Raw genomic sequence first — 26402 nt, forward strand, 5'->3', positions numbered from 1 at the left:
GCTCCTTCCACTGAAAGAATATTCATCTCTTTTATAAAGTCACATGTGGACCTTAGATTGTCATTCTCTTCTGCATCTGCATGGGAAGAACACATGAGCTCTAACTCTTTACCTCTAGGCACCCACTTATTCAGGACTGGTTCCAAAGTGGCTTCTTCTTCTCTCAATTTGATCAAAATATCAAGAATCCTCTTCATATTTATGTATACATTGGAGGTTTTGACTGAGTCAACAAACTTCAAGATGGTGGCTTTCACCTTCTCCTCATATTTGTTTGCATACAATGTCTGAGCTTGTTTCAATTTTTCCAACTCATGTTTGACATTTTCAGGTAATTGGGACCTAGAAGGCATAGGAGAAGGGGGATATTCAATGATGGGACTAGTAGGAGGGGGTCTTGTTGGAGAGGAGGCTATCATGAGTGTAGAAGATTCACCAGGATGATATTGACCTGCCAGTTGACTTTGGAGTCTAGCAATTATGCTGTCTTTGTTGGCTATTCCTTCTTTAGCATCATTGTAAGCTTTTAAAATAGTCTCCAACTTCAATTGGAGATTAGCCTTTTCTTGTGCCTCTTTCTCTGCCACTGCAACACTGAATTTTGCAGTCTCTAGGACTGTGCTTGTAGCTTTCACTACCCCTATGTCTTGGACTCATTTAACTATCATGCCTCCTAGGAGGCTAGAATCTGATGCATCCTTCCTTCTTTTGTTTTCATCCTTCTTTAAAGACCACATGACAAGAGCAACATTATCTTTGCTGAATGTCACTCCTTCCATAGGCTTTGTTTCTTTCCTCACTGCATCAAGCACTAAGGCATCAACTATATCCCATTCAGGGAGAATCAACACACCAGCCTTTGCTACCATTTGTCTTCCTTTCTCAGGGGTGATTGCTTTGAAATCCTCCATCATTTCTTTCTTAACCTCTTCTTCTACCTGAGTTGTATTTTTAAGAGGCTGTTCGCTTTTCCTTTGTTCACATCTAGTCTTGAATTGATCAATATTTTGCTTCCATAGAAACTGTATAAAATCTCCTGATGTGACAAAATTATTGTCAGCTAGGAATTCTTCACTAGCTTGCTTAATAGTAAGGTCCATTTCTTGGCCCTTTAACTCACCATCAGTCAAATCCATTTCAACATTAGGTGGCTCTTCGGGCATCCTCTCTTGTGTCTCCTCATAGGTATAGGCAATCTCATCGAGACTCCCTAACTGCATTAATTGTTCAACCATAGCTTGTTCATCTCCAATGTGGATAGGAGACTGAGATGGAGAATATTGAGGCTCATCAGTTTCAATTTCCTTTCCCACTCTCTGCTTCTTAGGGGAATCCTGGATGTCAATGACATCTTCAATTTTCCTCTTCCCTTTTGAAGTGGAAGGCTCACTTGTCACTGGCATTATCACAGTGTACTTTGACCTTTTGTGCATTACATACTCACCATGTGGGATATCTCTAGCAAAGGCAGGCTTAGCCAATACCATCTTAGCCTTATCAGGCTCATTTTGCATTATGGCCTCCCTCTTTTCTTTTAAGGTCTGCATGAGATCTTCAAAATAAAGAATCAGGAATTTTATTTTCTCCTCAAATGGATTGAAGTTAGAAAGGGGGTCATAGACAGTGTCAAATTGATGGATAAAATCAAGGGCTTTCTTATATGCCACCCACTTCTCCTTCCTCAGTTCTTGCTCATCTAAGCTGAATTCATTTCTAATCAGATCTTCTGGGAACTGAAATTGATGTGGCCTACCTTTGCACACTGCTCTTTTTCTGAACATGCCATTGAAAAAATCCTCAGGGTCTGCACATCTTAACACTACAGTAGACAACCTATATGGCTTAAAGAATTCTTCAAAAAATCTCCATCCACCCTTAGTGATCACAAAATGGCGAGCCATGGTAATAGTTGGGAAAATAGTCCCTTTACCTCTATTGGTTAGCTCTCCTTCTTGTACTCCCCCAATTTGTCTCAGGACTTCTGCAATCCCTATCTTCAATGGGACCTGATAGGGTAGTAAAAAGGAGGTGCCTCTAAATCCAAACACTCTAAAAATAGTAGACACAGGGTACAAAGATATGTCTCCCCAATTGTGAACAATCTTGATATCCTCTGCAAACTCCTTTGGTCTGAGAAACTCCAAAAGAGCCTTAGGAATTCTAGGGTTTTCTCTGCATAGAAGAATCCTAATTTTAGATGCAAAGCATCTATCAAACTTTAAATAACTTGCATCTTCTCTATCCCAAGATAGAACAATACTCCACAATTGCACTGGCATCTCCTCTTTATCCTTGACCTTAATCAAGTCCATCTCCTTTCCAAAATAATCAACCCCTTTGAACAGAAACATATGCATTAACATGGAGTACCATCCAAATGGCCTATCCACCTTACCATTTTTGATTCCTACTAGCTCTTTATGAATTGCATCAGCAAGCTATGAGGCATAATCAAATGTTATTGCTAGGGAGGGGTTTAGAATTTGTGCAATCATTAACATATAATGGGTTGGCATATCCTTTTTAGCATCCTCTCCAAAAATCTGGCATAATGCCCAATACATACCCTTAGCTCTCAGAGTGAATAGGTTGAGAGAGAATGGTTCCATTGTGCTGGGGCCTACAACTGTTAACCCCCCTATCTTTACAAAGAATTCTTTCAATGGGCCACTTCTAAGATGATCCCTTTGTGTGTTGTAAACCTGGGCTAACGACTCAAAGTCAATAGGTTCTAACAAATTGGAGGACTCACTGAGTTTAAACACTTTCCTGAATTCATCTTCATTTATCTCAATCAAGACTGATCCCTTTAAGTTCCTGATGCATCTTGCCACAGAGTCATGATTCTGTGCAATCAGGGCTAACAGATCTACATTCATAAAAACACCTGGGACCACAAGCTTTCCTACATCCTGCTCCCATATGCCATTCAAAGGAGCTGGGGAATTCCTCTGCCCAAAATCGACTTTGAAGAGTCCTAAGCCTGACAATCCTATTTCAGGGTCCCTCAACCAATTACCCTTATCATAAAGGCCATCTCCAATTTTTAAACGAGGGTTCTTAGGTACTAGATCTTTGGCCTTAGCCCCAGCATTGGTGGACATGGTTAATTTCTCTAAAAAATTGTCACAGATATTTCGGTCCTCGTACTTCACTTTCCCTGTAAATTCTCTTCTGGGTGCCATTCTAGTCAAACAATTATACCACTAGAAGCTAGCACAGACCTCTAATGAAGTAATTCACACAACAGTATTTGAGAACAAACCAAGAGTTATCAAGAAAAGCAGAAGAAACCTGATTATTCGCCTGAAGAAAATCACTCTGCAACAATTCGCTCTGCAACAAACTTCGATGAAACAATACTTAGCAATCAAGTTGATGCGAACTGAAAAGGGCAAGTTGGCATTTAAGTTTTTAGAAATTAACTCCACATGCTTCGACTTTCTTTTCAGAATTAAATTCGCCAAATCGAATTCAAAACTGGCTCCAATGGGTCATAATTTCTCTAAGTCTTTCCTCTGTTTCGCTCTTTTGCTACTTCACAGAACATAAAACCCTTGCTATTTTCTTTTGTGAAACAACGCTGGCCGTTGGATCTCGAGAACTTACATCGCCTTTATCTCCATTTAATCTCTTTGCTTTAGTGTCGGGCCCTACCTCCTTTTCGCCACTTCATAGAGTTTAACAGTTGTGCACTTTTCCTTCGCGAGGCTATGCCAAGCGTTAGATCAAACTCAAATCACCTGGCCTTTAACTCCAACTAGGACCGTCAATCATTTTAACTAATTGCGCCTCATCTTGACAGCTAACGATTTTTGCCATTTCGCTGAGGTTAAGCTGTGGGCATCTTCGGGTCATGAAACAACGAGAAGCATTGGATCAATCTTGAGATGAATGCCTTTTAAGTGGGCCCTTTATTCGGGAATTACTTACCCCACTTGTTATCCGGTTAATAAACGCCACATGGCAGTTGGCCATTAGCCCTAGAAACTCCTTTTGGTTCCACCCTTAATCCGTCACGTGTTCCCTTTTACTATTCCCACATAACTGTCGGTTACACCTAGGCGAGCCCTCAACCACCTTTTTACACCATGTGTCACATCACTCCTCCATGTGATTTCCACCTATCTTTCACGACTTCATGAACATTGTTCTTCGTTTGGCTTGCAACCACGAAACCACAAGAACCGTTAGATCAAAACAGATCTGATCTGCTTTTAACTTCATGCCATGCCTGTCCCTTGGGCCCATCGGCCTTTTCGCTACTTCACAATGACTAACTTGCTAGCATCTTATCTTCGCGAATTCATGCGAGCCGTTAGATCTCAAGAACTTGCTCGTTGTTTACTATTTTTATGACAACCTTGCCTGGACCCACTGCATACTGCCAACTCAGTGCCTTGTCACCACCATGTCATCGCCAACTGGGGTTACCACATTTACTACCACTCTTAGCAGGACCCTCCACCTTTTTGCTATTTCGCTGAAGGTATAGCTCGTGCATCTCCCGGCCACGAAACAACGAGAAGCCATTGATCTTTTTCCAAGCTCTACAAAAGCGACAGCTGTTATGCCACATCACTCCTCCATGTGATTTCCACCTATCTTTCACGACTTCGCAAACATTATTCTTCATTTGGCTTGCAGCCACGAAACCATGAGAACCGTTAGATCAAAACAGACCCGATCTACTTTTAACTTCATGCCATGCCTGTCCCTTGGGCCCATAGGCCTTTTCGCTACTTCGCAATGACTAACTTGCTAGCATCTTATCTTTGCGAATTCACGCGAGCCGTTAGATCTCAAGAACTTGCTTGTTGTTTACTCTTTTTATGACAACCTTGCCCAGACCCACTGCATACCACCAACTCAGTGCCTTGTCACCACCATGTCATCGCCAACTGGGGTTACCACATTTACTACCACTCTTAGCGGGACCCTCCACCTTTTCGCTATTTCGCTGAAGGTATAGCTCGTGCATCTCTTGACCATGAAACAATGAGAAGCCATTGATCTTTTTCCAACCCGATCATTCTTTAACCAAAGAAGACCGCTTATCTTTGGGACCCGCCAAACCCTTTCACCACTTCGCGAAGCTTAAAACACGTTCAGCTTGATCTCACGAAACCACGCTGTCCGTCCAATCAGATGAAACTTGATCGGTGTTTAGCTTTGGTCCAAACCTATATGCCGGGTCCACCTTCGCCTTTCACTACTTCGCGAAAACTAAGTTTCGAGCACTTTTTGGTTGCGAATCAACATGGGCTGTCAGATCAACAGAAAATCTCATGATACTTATAAGGCCCGACGCCCGACAGACATTAGAAAAGGCAGATTAAAAGCGAGCAAGAATAAAATATTTAAAGGGACTGCCTAGGTAAATGACAAAGGGAGAACACTTTTATGATAAATGGACCCATCGCTTAAATGAATATAGTAATGCCAAATTAGAAACCAAAAGGGCTTTTCTCAAGTATTGAAGCGACTAAAAACCTAAACCCTGAACCCCTTAGGATTTAAAACAAATTGAAAGAACTTCCTTCCTTCAATGGCTCTTTTATATATATATTTTTTTATAAAAATGATCATCGTCGAAATTACGACGAATACCAAGCTTTCGACTGACGACTTCTTTGACCGTCGGCAGAGTCCACTGGATTGTCGAATTTCTGACGGGCATGGCATCGTCGACCAATCTAATGCCGAGTTTTCGACGGTGGATTTTGTCGACACTCCGATGAAAATTCATTGAAAATCTGACAAACGGCCGTTGGAAATCAGCTCCGAATGTACTAGTGTGTTGTCTGCTTGCGGCACAGTTTCGCCTGCTTTGTCGAACCCATCTTCCGCACAAAGTCCAACAGATCCTGCCACCCTTCCTTGCATCCTCCAGCTGGATTTCAACCGAGCGAGAGGCCAACCACACCACCAGAGGCTGCACTACATCATTTCACCTGCTTAAGCGCCTCCACGACCCTTGCTCCATTCGCAAACCCACACCATTCTCCGCACGTTCCACCAACTCCTCCAGGCCAACCGACCATTTTGGTCTTAGAACTAGAGATGCCACCCGCCTCACCTCCTCCCTTGAACTTCCCACCATCAGCGCCAGTGCCACAAACAGGGACGATACATCCAAATTAGTTCGTGGGCGACAATCAGTGTCCAAGAATTCGTCTCCAAACATCAAACGAACAACCTTCCAAAATTCTTCCTCATCCACCCTAAATACATTCTTCAGACAATGGCTTGATGTAGGGCCTCAAAAGGTAGATATTTGGCCCAGAGTGATCAATGAGAAATTCGCTTCCATCGTTTCCCTACCACACAACCAAGAAACAACGCTCGCAAAGGAAATTGCAATCCCTCTTCAAAATGCCAAAAACCGAGGACCATAATGTCACAAAATGCTGCCACCCTTTCCATTTATTACACCGCACACACCACCTCACACTGCACATCGCCAACAAATCCAAAGTTCCATTCACTGTCATAATTGCACTTATGCCGCCATTTTCTCTACTTGCTACCATTGCAGTGTACTCAATCCACATAAACCTTCCCCACCCCTCAACATGCATATCTAAAATGGGTTCACACATAGCTTTTCACAACTTCTCGGGTTCACCTTTCATACTCAATGCTTCTTCATACAAATTCTAAGGGATCCAAATCCCTTAAGTCTTCAAAGAAATTAAAATGTTCAACCAAGGAACCATTTGCACCTACGTTTGAGAGCACATTAGCTTCTTCATTCACTTCCCTTAGCACATGCGATACTTTAAAGTCCTCGAACCCATTTAGGAGGTCATGTATTCTTCTGATATGTTTATCCAGGTGCCAAGGATCCATCCTACCCCTAGCGATGCCATTAACCACTATTTGGGAGTCCCCTTCAAGGTGTAGTTTTTTCTCCAATTTTTTTGCCATAAGAATTGCTTCAATTGCCGCCTGACACTCAGCTTCATTGTTAGTGCCATCCACCAATCTCTTTGCTCCAAATGCTAAAATACTACCTTTCTCATCTCGAGCAATGACTCCTGCGCCGGAGATCCCGGGATTCCCCCTGGATGCCCCATCAAAGTTGATTTTGATCCATCCCCTGTTTAGTGGCATCTACACATGACTTTTTTCAACAACTCTTGGAGGATAAGCCCTCAAAAGCACATTAGCAAGCCAAAACAAATATTTTTTTGAATAGGAAAAAAAATTCTATTTCTGATTCGTTTAAAAAAGAGTTATTAATAACTAATTTAAAACAATGTGTTATCTATAGTTCAAACATAATTTGGGGAAGGGTACCAATGGTCATTATAGCTAACTTCAGGGATCCTAAAAGGTACATTGACTTCAGGTACCATAGATCCTAAATGGTACATTGTATTTCCAAGATTGTTTTTTGGTTGTCTCGCATTTGACTTAGTTGAACTTATAGTTATTGTTTGACTTAGTTGAACTGATAACTATGCAAGTTGTGGGATCCATTATGTTCGTATGGGTCAAAAAGTGGTCATTTCAAAGTTTCACGCAATAGCTATTTAAATATGCCTCAATAATTGGGCACTACAACAGCCTAAAAAATGAGCGATACTTATGCACAAATGCCCATAGTTGTGCCCTATAGATATAAAGTTGCAAAACTCCTCCAATTAAAATCCAAAAATTCTAACTACTAAGATAAAGTTGAGAGACTTATGATAGATGTAAATTTTTTTATGAGTTTTACACTGTCAATTTTTCAATAAACGACTGCGATTGACTAGCCATCGTGCTCTTCCCCCAATCAAAATGTAAATTCAGTTTTAAAAAAAAATTGGCATATTAAATTTTTATTAAAAATATTAGTTGACAGCTGCAATGGCGCTTCATTTCCAGTTCCATTTCAGCTGGTAATTGGAACTTCTATAAATTAGAATAGCATCTGTTAGGAATTTCTATAAATTAGAATGCATCACTTATCCTCATTCGTGAAGAAAATATTGTGAGTATTGAGGAGAGCTAGAAGTTACAGAAGATGGAATCGGTAAGAAAATGGAGGCAGTTTTTTGAGGGCGCAAAGGTTAATATTTGTAGTGTGATTGAATATGCAATCCTCATTGCAACTTCTGATTGCCCTCATGAATTTAGGAAGAGGAGAGACAAGATTGTGGAGAGGATTTACACATCTACATCCCTCTGTGAACATCAATATAAAAGGTTACTTGCTTTGATGTGCCCAAATCAATTTCTGGCTCTTTGTGAGAATTGAAATCTTTCTAGTTATATTGGATGAATTCAACTTTTACTTATACCCAATTGCAAGTTCTTTGCTGGAGTTGTTGCTTTTATATCTTGCAGTAAAGAAGCTCAAAAGATCTTGTTGTTAAATGTAGGAAATAATGGAAAATTTAGGGATACATTACGTCTTTTTTCATGCCCAATATATTTCTTGTCATACAAAGTGATCTTATTCATCAGTATTGTAGGAACCATCCCTAGGACTAGCAAAAGGTGCTTAATTTGAATGGCAGACTGTATATGCATTGTTGTACTTAAATTGATGTTTACTATGGCGATTACTTTTTGTGTGGTGAACTGTAGTAGCTGGAGAGAGGTTGCAGACATCTGTGTTTAACCAGAATTGTAATCAAGCATTAGGAGATGCTATTTCCATAGTTCATTTGAGACTTCCCTTTTGTGTTGAGAAGTGAACTCTAGGCGGTTGGCATGTTTGCAAGTGCAATCCTCATTGTAATATTTCACATACTGCTGCATAAGTATTATCTGACTGTGGGTAGGGTTTCCTACTGCGATTTTTTCCTTAGTTGAAAGTTTATAATCTGCGTTAATTGTTTAACTTGTGGAAAACTGAATCACCCCCCTCCCCCTCTCAGTTTTCCTCCGGTTCATTCTAACTATTGGAATCAGAACTTGTTAACATGTTTCATATCAAAGGTATCATTTATCATTTCAATCATTTTCATTAAGGTTTTAGCTTCTATCCTTTCTGAGGATAAGCTCTCTTTTCATTTAACACTACTATAGTGGAGGTGGAAACACCAATATAGAGTTTGACTTAGGAAAGTCCCTATACAACACAACCTTTTTTTCTCTTTTCATGTGTGCAAGTACAAATCCTACAATTGAGAGTTACAAAATTATGCACAATAGATAGCTATAGGCAGTCTTAGACTTCAAACAGATGGAAACCAATGGACTATGTCGAATTAATCCAATGTTTTACACTTTTAGGGTTGTTGGAGAGATGGATCTATAGAGTTACTTATCTCGAATCCAAAACCCTTTGCTAATAAATACACCCTTAGACTAGGGTACCTTTATCCATAGTTTGACATATTATACTCTAGATTGCAATCACAAGTTCTTCTCTATTTCCCAATTCTCGATTTGTACTTCTATGTTGGTTTTCAATTCTATTACCTTGTTGTTTATTCTTAATGTTCTCATTTTCTTATCATTTTACCTAGGTTTTGCATAAATTGAATCCTCATATCCAATCAAATCAAATAAAAAAGGGAACACTTAACCAAAATGTTTAGTTCTCCTTTAGGAATGAAGTTGAACCTTGTTGTTTGTCCCCAATGAAATGATTATAATTGGAAATGGTGAATGAATAAGTTCTTAGTTTGCATCCTTAGGCTAAGACCCCATTTCCACACATTTCAAACAATAAAAGAGATACGTGGTTGATATAGAAGAATCAACCAAATTTATAGTAATAATAAGGTGTTGATTATTAGATTATAATAATGTATTAGTTTATTAAATTATATTATGTATTGGAGGAAGTGAAGCCTTTCTAGTAAAAAATATGTGCTTCCTCTTTACATATTATACTTTCACACCCACATCTTTATATTTGAGAGCATCAAACTTCTCCTTTATCATAGCTTTGTGGACCTTCTTGTGGCTTCATGCCATTATACTTACATGGGTGTTTCTAGTCACTAAGGACCACACCACCATCCTTTGCTCATACTAGGGCAACATTATTGTTAAGTTCACTAATACCATTTGCCCCTATATTCTTCTCATGGTTATCATAGTGTATTTTTTAGTTATTGTTATATATACTCGTATAATTACATGATTATATGGATTATATGCTTATATGCTTAAGTCATATTTACTCATAATGTGTTATTTTTTCCTCTTCCAACACTTCCTTGTATTATCTTATGGACTCAACCAATTTTCAAGGGTTGGAGACATATCCTCTCACTAATATTTTCATATTATAGGCACTTCTAGAGACTCATCTTATGGAGAATGCATATGAAAAAAAAAAATCTGCATGATCATATTCTCACATGACCCATTATTTTATATGAACCCTATGGCAATATCCTTTGAGTGTATAAGATATTTACTTTATATGCATATCTGCAAGTGCTACATATTTTTAAATGCATGATTATTTTAAGATTCACGTACACTTTAAACTATATCATGAACCCACACCATTTTCCATTTAATTTTGTATCTATTTTAAAAACAGATAAACAAATAAACGTATTAACAAATCCCATAATTTTATGCAAAATAGAATCCCTTGATCTATACTATCCATCTATCAATTACACATACTTTATACACTTATTCTTACCCCTCGTCCATAACATCACACACCTATACTCCCACATACTTTTATAGACACATTATCCACCAAAATTTAGCTTGCCCATTTTTAAATTATAAGTTCAGCAAAATTTTCGTCAAAGTTACAGAGTTTTTGAAATAACAAGAATCCTGTCACAGCTATAGAAATCCCAGTCACAAGCCTTAAAACCATTATCTCCTTAGAGTTCTCCCCTGCAACCTCTCTATTTCAAAAAAATTGAAATTTGTCATGCTCACTATTGTTTATAAATTATTTTGAAAGGTTTGATTTAGATATTTAGTTTTGTTAGTTAATGGGTGGATGACTTTTTCCAGAAGATAACATGGGTGTCCAGTACCGCAGAACCAAACCTTCAAAGAAGTCTCTGGCAGTGTCCATCATGTTTTCATCACAAATTTTGATACCTCATGGTTTATAATCTGAATTTAGGAAATATCCAAATAAAAAGGGCAAAATATTAAGACAAATAAATGTTATTATTAAAGAATTCATCACCTTCACAATGTTCAAATGACTTAAATCACACACATTAAGTTTTAACTTTTAGATTTAAATCATATACCTGCTGGAAAGATGTAGGAATGACAGACTTCAGACATGTAAATGCATATAAGAATGACAGATCCCAGACATGTGGTTGCATAGATCATTTATCTTTGAAACAAATAGAGAATGAAAAGAGGGAATGTAAAAATACTTTTGGAACAAACAACAGGAGTGTTGAAACCATCCCTACAGCTATTTAAAATCATGTTCTGACAAAGCCAAATCCAATGTATATTGTTGATAAAGAGAAGGGTGTAAACTCTTCAAACTTGAGTAAAATATAAAATTGTTATTGATTTTAGTGTCTTCATTTTGTATGTTCTATTAGATAAATTTTTCAAAGATTAGTTAGAAGTCAAATTTCAGATTTTTCATTTGTTAAGATTGTTCTGCTACAAAGTTACTGGTCTTTGTTGTTACCAGTTCATCTTTGGTCTTAGTGTGATTCATTCTCTAGCACGTCCTTGAGTCAAATTGCAAGTACTCAGGACTCCTAGCTTAGCCTGGCACTACTAACCTAGACTCTGATACTATATTAAATTTTTCGACGTAAATCCCCTCTCTTGTTGGGGATGCTCTATTTCTGGACTACCAGTTCCCTTTGTGATTGACTTATCTTTTGTTCAAGTATGACTCATTTTCTGACGCAATTTTGATTCTCAATATTGTTTTTACAATATTATTTGTTATATTTTTTTAATCCAAAAATAGCTATATATATCTAATTTTATCACAATATTATCTATTATATTTTTTTCTTTTGAAGATTAAAATATTTTTAAAAGATTTGAAATTTAAGTTAGTTCTTGTAGAACACATTACTTATTTCAAAGTCTACTTATGTTTCAATAAAAACCAGAGTAAAAAAACCTTAAATTTTTTATTTTTAAACTATTAAATAGAAGCTGTTCTTACCACCTCTCAAATTTAAATGTAGAGGAATAGGTTGGTCTCTTCCACCTTATTCCCCAGATAAAGCATTGCTATACAACGTAGTGTCTACCTTCCATACTAGCATATGTATATTACAACAACAGCTGTTATATACCACTTTTTTCAATCATGGATTGACTTCAATCTTGAAGCGATCCAAAATGCTCTTGCCCTTCAAAGTTTGGCCAAAGAATGCCGTCATGTATTCTTCAAATTTATATCCTCTGTATAAAGCCGGATGCTCCTCATCCACCATGGATGCTGCAGGAGCAATGAAGGAATCAAACGAAGGCCCATAGAAGGAGGGAATAGATATACGTGCAGTAGTTTTATTGGTTACAGCCCTGTGCTCGGAGCTTTTGAATCTTCCATTGCTTATAACCTAATAAACCCCAAACAAAAACAATTCAAAATTCAGTCCTCCAAAAACAAGTTTTAAACAGGAAGGAAGCCTGTATAGAGTGAATATCATTTATATTACTATAAACCTGAAGTTGATCAGCCAAATTGACCACAAAAGCATTGGGTATTGGTTCTACTGCAAACCATTTCCCATCTTTTAGCACTTGCAGACCGCTCACATCTCCTTGCATCAGAACAGTGATGCCACTTGGATCTGAATGAGGTACAACACCAAAGGTAAGATCTGGATTTGGGCATGGAGGATAGTAATTTATGAGCATTTCCTGAGTATGCTTTCCAAAGATTGCATTCAAATAATCAGAATCTTGTCCCAGAGCTTCAGAAATTGCAGCCAGAAGCCTTAGAACCAGTACTCGTATCTCCTTAGCATAAATTCCTGCAACCTCTCTGTTTTTCAAACAAAAGAAAATGAAATGAGAAAAAAAATGGGTCACACACACTTGTTGGTGAATTCCTGTGAGAAACTTTATTTTGTTTTCTTAAAGTTTTTTTGTCACTACCTGTAAAGTGTAGGCTTTTGAGGCCATGAATTGATAAATTCCTCCAGCGGATGACATGGGTGTCTTAGAGAATCCTTCCAGCTAAAGAATTTATCTTTGTTGACATTGAAGCTTGTATAAACCTTGACAGCCTGCCGTGGGTCCTCTGAATAGAGACAAACCCTATCTTCCACACGCATTTCAAAAAATTCTTTGGCAATGCCCATCATGCTTTTCATCACAGTTTCTGGCACTCCATGGTTCATGATCTGAATGATTTGTTCATGAATAAATGTCCAAGAATCATTTATTTAAAAAAAAGAATAGATATAAAGTCACATCCATCCCTAACTTGAATATAAAATCACATCGTTAAAATTCATACCATTCTTGAATTTAGGCGATACCCAGAAGAAGGAAAAAGAACATTTATACCAGATCTAAATGTTTACCTGGAAAAAACCATCCTCCTCGCATGACCTCTTAATCTCATTGACTACCTTTATTCTGTTGCTCTTTGGTACTTTTGTCCTCGATGACAAGAAAGAAAAAAGGTGATGTGTTGGCATACACGGACATACTGACTTGGCTGACGTGTTAAGTGTTTTTAAAACATGTTCTTTGGAGCCATGTTGGTGACACGATAGCTCTGACTTTGCATTTATGTTAATGACATTTTTGGTTTAAAATTGCTACGGTTTAAAGGGCATATTCCTCATGATACTTATTGTATCGAACAAGTTAATGTTTTTCTTGGAAGTTGCATTTGGCGTTTCATTTGTTTTGGTTTGGAGTCCATCAAACCCTAACGCCGTGTGAGTCACAGTGCCGCTGGAGCTACAGAGCTCGAATCAGTTACAGAGAATGGTGCGAACAATGGTTTCATTCAAGAGATTAACGGTTGACTGGTTAGTTTATTTGTTCAGTTTGCATTTAACAGGTATGGTTCTTGAAACACATGATTTAAGAGATTCTGTTTACCTTGGTTCGAATTTTTCAGTTATGCAAAATAAAAATAAGGAAGTGGTTGTGCTTTATTTTTGTTTTTCATGACTGGGAAATTAAAATGTCTTCCGTTGCACAGTTAGAATCAGTTATTTGTTTTTCAGTTTACAAATCTTGTAAGTTAACGGGTTATTTAAGATGAAAACGGGATTCTTTCTGTGTGTGCATAAAAACAGTTTGACAAATCAGTCTGTGAGAAGAAAAAACGGAGAAACACAGTGCCATAGTTTGAGTGTGAACAAAGTTCTAACATTAAAACAGAGAAATACAGTGCCGTGTTTTGAGTGTGAACAAAGTGGAAGCGTTAAACAGTGCCGTAGTTTAACAGAACCAGCCGAGGGTTTCTTGAGAATCAATACTCTGTTTTTGTTACAGAGTATATGAGGCTTCATTGAATTGAAACCATATTATTCAGTGTTTATTGATTTGAAATCATACAGTACAGAGTATTTGAGGTTTTATTTGATTTGAAATCGTATTGTTCAGGGTTTGTTGATTTGAAATCACACTGTTCAGAGTATATGAGATTTTATTGATTTGAAACCATATTTTCAGAGATTGGATAGTGTTGAAGAATATTATTGCAAAATTTTCATATGTACAGACTGATAAAATATTCTCGCTCAAATCCCTGATGGTTTTGTGACTGCAAGAATAAAATGCATGCATAAAATCACCAATGGTTGTAGCTCGAGTTGAAAGATACATTGATAAGAAGAGGGGTTGGTGCTCCTTGAGGCCTTGTGGTTTCTAAAACATGTGAACTGAGTTGGTGCTCTTTTTGAATTAATATAAGGGATCTTCCGAGTGGTTTTTCTACCCCAAGAGGGTTTTCCACTCATGCAAAATATTGTGTTATGTTGCATTGTCGTGTTTCATTCTGTTTACTAGTGTATGCTCTGATACATCATATTTTAGTCCTCTTTATCTCATACTCTGTTTAGTTGGATGTATGTAATGCAATATTGAAAGTATTTTTAATGTTTCAAGTTTGTGTAATATTTTAATACCATTTTGTTAAACAAGGTCTGAATCAGATGTTTTTAGTTGGTTCAATGGTATACTTTATGCTGCATTAATGTACTCCTTCAAAGTGTTAAGTCTCAGCCATCTGTTCACACTGTGAATTAAAATTGTCAAGGTCCATAAAAGTATAACTCGTTAAAATTTTGTTACACTCTGATTCACCCCCCCCTCCTCTCAGAGTGTTTTCCACTTCCAACATATTCTACGAGGCCCATCCAGATCTTTGAGGTCTATGACTGGAAATCTATATAAATAACAGACCTGGGACATGTCAGGACGTTCACCAGGAGGAAAGACATACTTATCCTGAAGGTGAAGATGATTGTGGCCATTGGACAGGAGTTTCTCCACAACAGGGGCTGTGGATGTCATCGTGTACTTGAAAAGAAGATAAGCTTCAATTGCTCCGAGATTCGGATATGTTTAGCTTCAATTGCTTTGGGATTCATTTCATATTTGGGAGAGCTAGCTCCGGAGCTACAGGAAAGCTCCACTATTGTGGATGATGTGTATTCATAAATTATTTGTAGACACTATTTAAAGTTGTTTGTGTTTCTCATTTATTTTACATTTGACATGTATTTTTCCTAAACATTGCTAACTGTAGAAATGCATTATTCTAATTGAAAATATAATATTAGAACATGTATATTTTAAAAAATCTAAGTTAAACATACAAGAAATCAAATTTAAAAATATTTAATATTCATAAATAGTAGTAAAAAATTGATTGTAATGAGATTGATGTGAAATGGTTCAATAAATTCTTTAGATCTTTTGAAAAAAAAATTCAAAATATGAATATTTAACGTTTGATTTATAATGATATAATTATATATAAATATTATATTTAATATATGTGATATTTTTTCTCAAAAAAAAGAGTGTTGTAACGTTAATCCTTATTGAAACCTAATCCTAATCATATCTATAATTCTAATTCTAACCCTAACCTTAATTCTTATCTAATATTAAATCTAACCACAATTGAATCTAGACACTAACCCTATTTAAACCCTAATGTAACACCTAATGCTAATTCATCCGTAACCCTAATCTTATATTTAATTCTAATTCTAAACTTAACCTTAATCCTAATCTAACATTTACCCTAACTATTATTAATCTCTAACCTTAACCATAATTTTACCCTAACTCTAATTGAACCCTAGCCCTAACTCTTATTGAACCCTAACCCTGACCATAATTAATCTCTAAGCATTGCAATTGAATCTACAAACACAAATCTAATTCTAATTTTTAGATTCATAAACAATTTTAAGGTGATAGTAAGGCTTTTTAGCTATGGATATTATTCTAATGTGAGGCTAAACCTCATTTAGAGCATTCAATATGATGGTCAATTTGGCCTTCTAATTAGCCTTATCAAACCATCTATGTTCATCTCCAACTTATGCTAATCTAGTGCCTATTTTAGAAACAAAATTTCACAAATCATCAAACTCGAGTTGATTCTTAACCTTGGTTTCCTCACAAAATAATTATTAGCTCCTAGCAATTAAGGTTCTTTAAACATTATTTTGGAGCACACATGAAGCCATTTTTTATAAAGGTCCTTATCTCTCCAAATAATGGTAATTTTTACAAATTTTATTTTCCTAACAATTTAAGAGGCCAATTCTATAGATGTTGTAGCGGTTTTATTAGAGACATCTTTTTACTAAATGTTGCTTGTTTATTATAATATGTAACAAATAAATGAATTATATAATTTAACACTCTTAAAAAATATAATTCTTTCTAGAGAATAAATAAATCAACCATGTAGTCTTCTTTTGCTATACTATAATGTACTTTTGAAGATTTCCCTTTACAATAAATAGTTTGCGAATATTTCATATACACTTTAAAGTATTTTTTTAATTATTATTTTTTAATTTAATATTATGCTTCTAAAACCATTATATTGTTTCAAAGTTTATAAGGGTGGGATATATTTATAAAAATGAAAATAAAATAAAATTCTTTCTATACACAAGTACGTAGGCTTGGACATTGAGTCCTCTTATATTCTAATCATCATTCATAGTTTTCGTTGATTTCTTTCATCCAATCTAACTATCAATTGACCATTTTTGTACACAACATTTTTGATCTTTTCTTCTTCTTTTTTTTAGCAAGAAAGTAACATTACACCTCCATATTCACACAAATTATATGAAGGGTGACATTAGGTTTTAAATTTTTTAAATAGTAGTGAATTCAAATTCCTAGTGGACATGGAATGTTCTATTTTTTATGTCATTTATCAAGCCTCTATAAATTTTCACTCAATCTTTTCTCAAAATTACCTCTTTTCAAAATCTTCATGGCAATTTTCACAAGAACAAGGATAAATAATGCTTTGATACCAAATTAAAGTCATGGAGAACAATGAGCAATAGTAAGAATGTAGCATAGTAAATTGTATACCTCTACAACTTTGAGTCACTTTAGTGGTTGTGCCTTATGTTCATGATTCATGTCTTCTTCTACTTAGTTTCAAGACCATTTCTAGAAGCTTAATGCAATCCCTTGCTCAATAACCTTTTTTCTAGCCTAGAATGTTGGGACTAGGGAGCCTAGCACCCCTATCCAAGCATTTTGGCCCAAATTTGAAATCATAACACTCAGATTTGTGAGTAGTAGGTAAGTGCTCCTCGATGTTGATCTTAACCAAAAATTAAGTTACCTAAAGAGGCATGAAAGTTGCAATAAATACAACTCCCTCTCTCATTTGAATATCTATACATAATCTATCAAATCAAGTATCAATTCCAATTCAGAATTCAATCAAGCATATTCAAAGCAATTGAGGATAAGTTTGCAATCAAGGATTCAAGCATTCAAGCTTTCAAGTTTCAACAATAATGATCAAGTTTAATGCGTTCCTCTGTAATGAAGGCATGCATTAACATCAATCAAGCAACATCAAGGTTTGTGTGAGACTTCAAGGAAAGGGTTTCATATCAAAAGTAGCATTTATCATTTCAAGCATTTCCCTTAAGGTTTTAGCCTTTGTCCTTTTGGATAAGCTCTATTTTCATCCAACACTGTTGTAGTGGAGGTGGAAACCCCAATGCGCGGTTTGACTTCAACGAGCCCCTATGTACAACACAACTTTTTTCATTTTTTTTTATGTGTGTAGATACAAATCCTACAACTGGAAGTTACAAAATTGCATAGAGAAAATAGCTACAGACAATATCAAACTTTGAATAGGCGAAAACCCGTGATTATGCCAAATTGCTCTAATGTCTAATGCTTTTAGGTTTTTTGGAGACGAATCTATAGAGCCTTCTAATCACTTCGCTAATGAAAACACCCTCAAACTAGGGTGCCTTTCTCGATAGCTTGACATATTATGCTCCAAATTGTTGTCACGGGTTCTTCTCTAACTCCTAATTCCAAATCTATAGTTCTGCGTTGATTTCCAGTTCTATACCTTGTTGTTTATGTTGAATGTTGTCAATTAAATCTTATAACTTTACGTAGATGTTGCATAAATTTAATCAAAATCATATCCAATCAAATCAAATAAAAAAGGGAGTAATTAACCAAAGTGTTCAACTCTCGTTTAGGAATGAAATTGAACCTTGTTGGTTGTTCCCCAATGAAATGATTAAAATTGAAAATGGTGAATGAATAAGTTCTTAGTTTGCATCCCTAGGTTAAGATCCCATTTCCACACATTTCAAACAATACAATAGATACACAATTGATATATAGAAGAATCAACCAAATTAACATTAATAATATCATGAGGATTATTAATATTATAATAATATATTAGTTTTTAAATAATATTACATTGGAGGAAGTCAAGTCCTTCTATTAAAAAATATTGTGCTTCCTTTTTACATATTACACTTTCACATCTATATCTTTATATTCAATTGCATCAAACTTCTCCTTTAGCATAGCTTTGTGCCTTCTTGCGGCTTCATGCCATTATACTTACATGGGTGCTTCTAGTCACTTAGGACCACACAACCATCCTTTGCTCATACTAGGGCAATATTATTATTAAGTTCACTGATACCATCTCCCCCTAGGTTTTCTCTCATGGTTATCATGGTGCATTTTAAAAAAGTTGTTATATATCCTAATATAATTACATGATTATATGCTTATATGCCTAAGCCATATTTACTTATTATGTGTTGTTTTTTCTTCTTCCAACAATTTCTTGCATTGTTTTATGGACACATCCAACTGTCAATGGTGGGAGACATATCCTATCACTAATATTTTCATATTATAGGCACTTCTAGAGACTCATCTTATGGAGAATACATTTGCAAAAAATAAACCTACATGATCATATCCTCACAAGACCCATTACTTTATATGTACCCTATGGCAACATCCTTTGAGTGTATACGATATTTACTTTATATGCATATTTGTGAATGCTACATATTTTTAAATGTATGATTATTTTAAGATTCACATACACTTCAAAGTATATCATAGACCCATGTCATTTTGCATTTAATTTTATGTCTATCTTGAAAAATGATATAATAAACAATGATCATAAACCCATGTCATTTTGCATTTAATTTTATGTCTATCTTGAAAAGTGATATAATAAACAATGATACTGACAAATCTCATAATTTAATGCAAAATAAAGTCCCTTGAACTATACTATACATCTACCAATTACACATACTTTATACACTTATTCTTATCCCTTATCCATTTTTAAATTAGAAATTCATAAAAAAATTCATCAAAGTTACAGAGTCTTTGAAATAAAAGAATTCTGTCACAGCTATAGAAATCGCTGTCACAAGCCTTAAAACCATTTCTCTTTTATCTCCTTAGAGTACTCCCCGGAAACCTCTCTGTTTCAAAAAATTAAAATTTGTCATACTCACTATTGTTTATAAATTCTTTTGAAAGGTTCGATTTAGATTTTTAACTTTGTCACCGTAAGCTACAGGTTAATGGGTGGATGACTTTTTCCCAAAAGATAACATGGGTGTCCAGTCAAAGAAATTGTTGCACAACTTAATCTTCAAAGAAGTCTCTCGCACTGTCCATCACGTTTTCATCACAAATTCTGGTTTAAAATCTGAATGATCCATATTGAATTTAGGAAATATTGAAGAATTTTTTTATATTAGTTAGATGTTAATGTGTTATTAATGTTCTTTTTGTTAAATTTACATCTGTTGAGTTGTTTTTATTGGGACAGCAACCTTATTTTGCTATTTTTTATTATAAAAAAAAACACAACTAAATCTTTATCATAAAGAATTCTTCACCCTCACATGCCTACTGGGAATATATAAGAATGGCAGACTTCAGGCATGTAAATGCATATAAGATTGACAGATCTCAGACATGTGGTTGCATATATCATTTATCTTCGAAGAAATAGAGAATGAAAAGGGAGAATGTAAAAATTCTTTGAAACAATCAAAAGAAGTGTTGAAACCATGCCTACAGCTATTTAAAATAATATTATTGACAAAGTCAAATCCAATGTACATTGTTGATAAAGAGGAGGGTGCAAACTCTTCAACCATGAACAAAATCTAAAGATGTTATAGATTTCAGTGTCTTCATTTTGTATGTTTGATTTGTTAAATCAAATCTCAGATTTTTCATTTGTTTAGAGTGTTTTGCTGTTGAGTTATTGGTTTTTATTGTGACCAGATCATCTTTGGTCTAGGTGTGGTTCATTTTCCAGCGCTACCTTGAATCAAACTGCAAGTACTCAGGACTCCTAGCTGAGTCCGACCCTACTGAATTAGGTAAACCTAAAACCTCTCATCTGCTATTGGGGTGCTCTTTTTCCCAGCTACTAGCTCCCTTTGTAATGGATCTATCTTCTGTTCAAGTATGACTCATTTTCCAATACAATTATATTTTTGGATCCAAAGATTAATATATATATATGTATATTATTTTCTCACAATATTATCTATTATCCTTTTGAAAATTGAAATATTTTTTTTTGAAAGATTTGAAATTTAAATTAATTCTTGTAGAACACATGTAATACTTAATTCAAAGTCTACTTATGTTTCAATAAAATCCAGAATTAAAAAAAACTTAAAATTTATATCTTAAAACTATTAAATAGAAGCTGTTCTCACCACCTCTCAAATGTAAATGTAGAGGAATAGGTTGATCTCATCCACCTTATTTCCCAGATAAAGCATTGCTATACAACACAGTCTCTACTTTCCATGCCAGCATATGTATGTCCCAACAACAGCATGTATATACCACTTTTTTCAATCATGGACTGACTTCGATCTTGAAGCGATCCAAAATGCTCTTGCCCTTCAAACCACATTTGCTCCAGAATGCTGCCATGTATTCTTCAAACTTATATCCTCTGTATAAAGCCGGATGCTCCTCATCCACCATGGCTGCTGCAGGAGCTATGAAGGTATCCAACGAAGGCCCATAGAAGGTGGGAATAGATATACGTGCAGTAGTTTTATTGGTTACAGCCCTGTGCTCGGCGCTTTTGAATCTCCCATTGCTTATAACCTTAGAAAGCCCACGCAAAAACAATTTCAAAATCCAGTCCTCCAAAAACAAGATTTAAACAGAGAGGAAGTCAGTATACAGTGAATATCATTTATATATCTATAAACCTCAAGTTGATCAGCCAAATTGACCACAAAGGCATTGGGTATTGGTTCTACTGCAACCCATTTTCCATCTTTTAGCACTTCCAGGCCACTCACATCTCCTTGCATCAGAACAGTTATGCCACGTGGATCTGAATGAGGTGCTATGCCAAAGGTAAGATCTGGATTTGGGCATGCACGATAGTAACTTATGTGCAGTACCTGGCTATGATTTCCAAAGATTTCATTCAAATAATCAGGATCTTGTCCCAGAGCTTCAGAAATTGCAGCCAGAAGCCTTAGAACTAGTACTCTTAGCTCCTTGCAATACTTCCCCGCAACTTCTCTGATTCAAAAAAGTGAAGTGAAAAAAAGGGATCATACACACTTCTTGGTGAATTCCTGTGAAAAACTTTCTTTGTTTTTTTGTCAGTACCTGTAAAGTGCAGGCTTTTGAGGCCATGAATTGATAAATTCCTCCAGCGGATGACATGGGTGTCTTAGATAATCCTTCCACTCAAAGGGTTGACCTTTAGTGACATTGAAGCTTGTGAAAATCCTGACAGTCTCCCTTAGGTTCTCTGAATTGAGACAAACCCTGTCTTCCACTGGCATTTCAAAAAACTCTTTGGCAATGCCCATCATGCTTTTCATCACAGTTTCTGACGCTCCGTGGTTTATGATCTGAATAGAATGATCCATATTGAATTTAGGCGATACCCAGAAGAAGGAAAAAGAACAGAACAGATCTAAATGTTTACCTGGAAGAAGCCATCCTCCTCGCATGCCTGCCTAATCTCATTCACTAACTTTATTCTATGAGGTCCATCCAAATCTTTGAGGTCAATGATTGGAAACGTATAAGAATGACAGATCTGGGACATGTCAAGACGTTCACCCGGAGGAAAGACGTACTTATCCTGACCCTGAAGATGATTGTGGTGATTGGACAGGAGTTTCTCCACAACAGGGGCTATGGATGTCATCTTGTACTTTAAAGGAAGGTACTTCAATTGCTCTGAGATTCAGATATGCTTAGATTTTTCAGCTTCAATTGCTTTGCGATTCAGGTCTGGACTTAGGGTATCTAGTCGGATCAAATAATATTTGGGAGAGCAAGAGAGCTACAAGAAAGCTCCATTATTGTAGATGATGTGTATTCATTAATTAATTGGAGATAATCTGTGACGTTTTAAACCATAGAATACATTATTCTAATTTATTTAACTAGAAATATAAAATTAGTATAGAAATATAGGTAAAGTAGGTCGAAAGATATATATTTGTTTACTATTTCACTTAAAAAATAATTATATTAATATATTATGATATTGTAATCAATATTATATTATTATTAAGATATTATTATATTTTAATATTTTAATATTTCTATTAAACTCTTCACCAAAACAAAAAAATCTATTAAGACTAATTATTATTATTATATTATCATATCTTTATATTATTATTATAATATTATTTTGATGAAGTTAACTATTAGTATGATGGAGATAAATAGAATTGATTAATAGTTAGAGTGAGTGGTAGTTGAGAGGAGAAAATAAATAAAATATTTTTTTAGTTTTTCATGCATTTATTTTAATTTGGGTTATTTAAAGTTATTTAAATTATTTAAGTAATAGTAAAATTAATTGTAATTATGATAGGTGTCATACAAAATGACGGGTGCCAATTTTAATCATAAGGGATTTTTAATCACGCATATTATCAATCCATTATGTGAGTATTAATACGCCTTTCGACATAATTAACATGTTAATATTTTAAAATTTTTATGAAAAGTATAAGAGAGAGATCAAATTTGAAAATGTTTAATATTCATAAAAAATAGTTGAATGTAATGAGATTGATGTGAAATGATTTAATAAATCTTGTACATTACTTGAAGGAAAATTCAAAATATAAATATTTAACATTGGATTTATAATGATATAAGTATATATAAATATTAGATTTAATATATGTGATATTTATTTTCTCTAAAAATAGAATACATTGTAAAGTTAAACCTTATTGAAATATAATCCTAATCATATCTACAATTATAATTCTAACCTTAACCTTAATCTTATCTAATATTAAATCTAACTATAATTGAATCTAAACACTGACCCTATTTAAACCTCAATGTAACACATAATGCTAATTCACCCCTAATTCTAATTCTATCTTTAATTCTAATTTAAAACCTAATCTTAACCCTAATCTTAACCCTAATCTTCTCCATGCAGTTTACATGTTTAAATTTCTACGGAACATTTGCTTCCGAGAAAGAAAGTCTTTGGAGAGAAAGCACAGACTTTCACCTTATTCCTTGGACACATGGCATGCTAGCGAAAAATCCTTAAGGCTTCTCTTGCTGCTATATCTGGGTCTTCCACGAGGCCTCCATGTGGAAGGGTAAGTGCACCAAGTTGTGGTACCAAAAAGGTGCCACTTCTTAATTTTTCATAAAAATGCGTCATTGGCATGAAAAGGTCGTCCAAACCTACGGGTTGGATGCCCAAGGCAAATCCAACCCAAAAGGTTGGTATTCTCACAAGCAAACCATTTGGCGAGCGCCAAATATGGTGCTCGCCAAATGCAAAATTTTGAATTTTCACATTTGGCGCTCGCCAAATGCAAAATTTGAATTTTCACATTTGGCGCTCACCAAATGTGAAAAGTCAATTTTTTGCATTTGGTGCGCGCCTAATGACTTGCATTATCCAATGTGAAGGTTTTGTGAGTGTGTAGATTTTTCAATCTTGGCACAAGTTAAATCCACCCCCGAAGGAGAATATATACATGAAATACAAAATTTAAGTATAGCTCTATAAGACTTATAATGTAGATTCTAGTTTTTAGAGGATCATATAAAATTTCAGACTTAGTCAAATTTCAATAATCGACATGTCAAATTTCAGTAATCAACATTATCCCATTAGCATTCTTTAGCTATGTATCTCACTCTCTTTATCTTCCCCAAACTCTAGACCTATCTCTCTCCCTCTCTTGTCTCTCTCGCTTCTTTATCCTTGACTCTCTCCCTCTCTCTTCTCTCTCACTCCATTATTGTTTCTTTCCCCTCCCACTCCTTTCTCTTGGTCACTACATATCCCTTTTATCATCTCTCTCCCCATATCTAGGGTTGTCCCTCCCTCACTATTCACCTCACTGTCTCTCCCTCCCTATATTATTACCCACCTTTCTCTCCCCCTCTAGGTTTCTCACTTATCTAATTGTCCACCCTCTAGTTCCCTCCCTTCGTCTCCACCTTTCTCTCCCTTCTCCTTACCTCTATCTATTTATGAACTCTCTCCCTCTCTTCTCTCTCTCTCTCTCCAAACCTTTCTATCTCCTCATTCTCTAGGTCTCACAATCCCTCCATGTCTACCTCTTTATCCATCTCCTCTTACTCATCTCTTTGTTCTTCTATGTCTTCTATTCTCCCTCCCTCCCCTCTCCAGGTCTCTACCTTCCTTTCTTCCTCTCTCCCTCTCTATCTCCTTCTCCCACTCTCTCGTCTTCTCTCTTCCTCTCTTATTCTCTATCTTTATTGTCTAGGTCATTACCTCTCCATCCCACCCTATCTCCCCTCTCTATGTTTCTCCCTCCCTTCCTCTCCACCTATCTACCTCTGCATATAGGTCTCATTACCCACCTCTCTTAATCCCCCTCTATCTATCTCACTCCTCTCTGGCCATCTAGGTCTCTCACCTATCTATATGCCCCCTCTATAGTCCTCTATGTCCCTCTCTACCTCTCTCTCCCTCCTCCTTAACCCTATTATGAATTCCCTCCTTTTCTCTTCCTCCCCTAACCTCTTTATCTCCTCCTTCCATAGGTCTCTCACTCCCTCCATGTCTTCCTCTCCATCCATCCCCTCTTATTCCTCTCTTTGTTTTTCTATCTCTTCTCTTCTCCCTCCCTCCCTTCTCTAGGTCTCCCCCTTCATTTCTTCCCCTCTCCCTCTCTACCTCCCCATCCATACATACCCCCATATATATCTCACTCCCCCACTTTTTTATCTCTCTTCCTCTTGTATTCTCTCTCTCTCTACATTCTAGGTCATCAACTCTCTCTCACCTCTCTAGGTTTACCACTTCCTTCTTCTCCACCTATCTACCTCTGCATCAAGTCTCATTACTCACCTCTCTCTCCCACCATCTATCTCTCTCGTTCCTCTCTCTTGTCATCTAGGTCTCTCATATCTCTTTCTCAATATAGTTCTCTCACCTATCTATTTGTCCCCTCTCTAGTTCTCTCCCTCTCTTCCCCTATATCTCCCTCCCCCTTTACCCCTATTTATTTTTGAACTCTCTCCTCCTCTTCTCGCTTCCCCCCCACCTCTGCATCATCTCCTTCCCTAGGTCTTGTAGTCCCTCCATGTCTACCTCTCCCTCAATCCCCTCATACTCTTCTCTCTCTTTATTCTTTCATCTCTCCTCTTATCCCTCCCTCCTATTTATAGGCATCTCCATTATTTTCTTCCCCTTTCCCTCTCTATCTTCCTCTCCCTTCCCTACTAATTCTTATTCTCTCTTTACTGTCTACATCATCATCTTTCCATCACACCCTCTCTGACCCTCTCTAGGTTTCTCCCTCATTCTCTCTCCACCTCTCTACATCTCCATCCATATCTCATTACAAACCTCTCTCTATCCCCCTCCATCTATCTCAACCTTCTCTCTCTCTCTCACCCTATCTAGGTCTCTCACGCCTCTTTCCCCCTCTAGGTATCTTATATCTCTATATAACCCATCTGGG

At 36.1% G+C, this 26402-nt stretch overlaps 2 protein-coding genes across 3 annotated transcripts; both read right to left on the reverse strand.

Annotated features, from left to right (window-relative positions):
- Positions 1 to 12028: 12028 nt before the first annotated feature.
- Positions 12029 to 15540, reverse strand: LOC131046761 (protein DMR6-LIKE OXYGENASE 1-like). Its single transcript, XM_059209992.1, has 5 exons — positions 15232 to 15540; positions 13455 to 13505; positions 13024 to 13271; positions 12589 to 12910; positions 12029 to 12482 (listed from the first exon to the last, which is right to left on the reverse strand). Exons 1-5 carry the CDS (start codon positions 15403 to 15405, stop codon positions 12228 to 12230), a joined length of 1050 nt encoding a protein of 349 aa, XP_059065975.1. The 5' UTR covers positions 15406 to 15540; the 3' UTR covers positions 12029 to 12227.
- A 5551-nt stretch (positions 15541 to 21091) lies between these two features.
- Positions 21092 to 22782, reverse strand: LOC131046760 (protein DMR6-LIKE OXYGENASE 2). 2 transcript variants are annotated; one of them, XM_057980550.2, is made up of 4 exons: positions 22394 to 22782; positions 22069 to 22316; positions 21855 to 21978; positions 21092 to 21549 (listed from the first exon to the last, which is right to left on the reverse strand). In XM_057980550.2, exons 1-4 carry the CDS (start codon positions 22616 to 22618, stop codon positions 21292 to 21294), a joined length of 855 nt encoding a protein of 284 aa, XP_057836533.2. In that variant the 5' UTR covers positions 22619 to 22782; the 3' UTR covers positions 21092 to 21291. The 2 variants fall into 2 exon arrangements, with proteins under 2 accessions (XP_057836533.2, XP_057836531.2); XM_057980548.2 differs by having other exon boundaries at positions 21657 to 21978.
- Positions 22783 to 26402: the final 3620 nt, after the last annotated feature.

The sequence above is a fragment of the Cryptomeria japonica genome, chromosome 8, assembly GCF_030272615.1.
Source record: "Cryptomeria japonica chromosome 8, Sugi_1.0, whole genome shotgun sequence".
NCBI classification, from domain to species: Eukaryota; Viridiplantae; Streptophyta; class Pinopsida; order Cupressales; family Cupressaceae; genus Cryptomeria; species Cryptomeria japonica.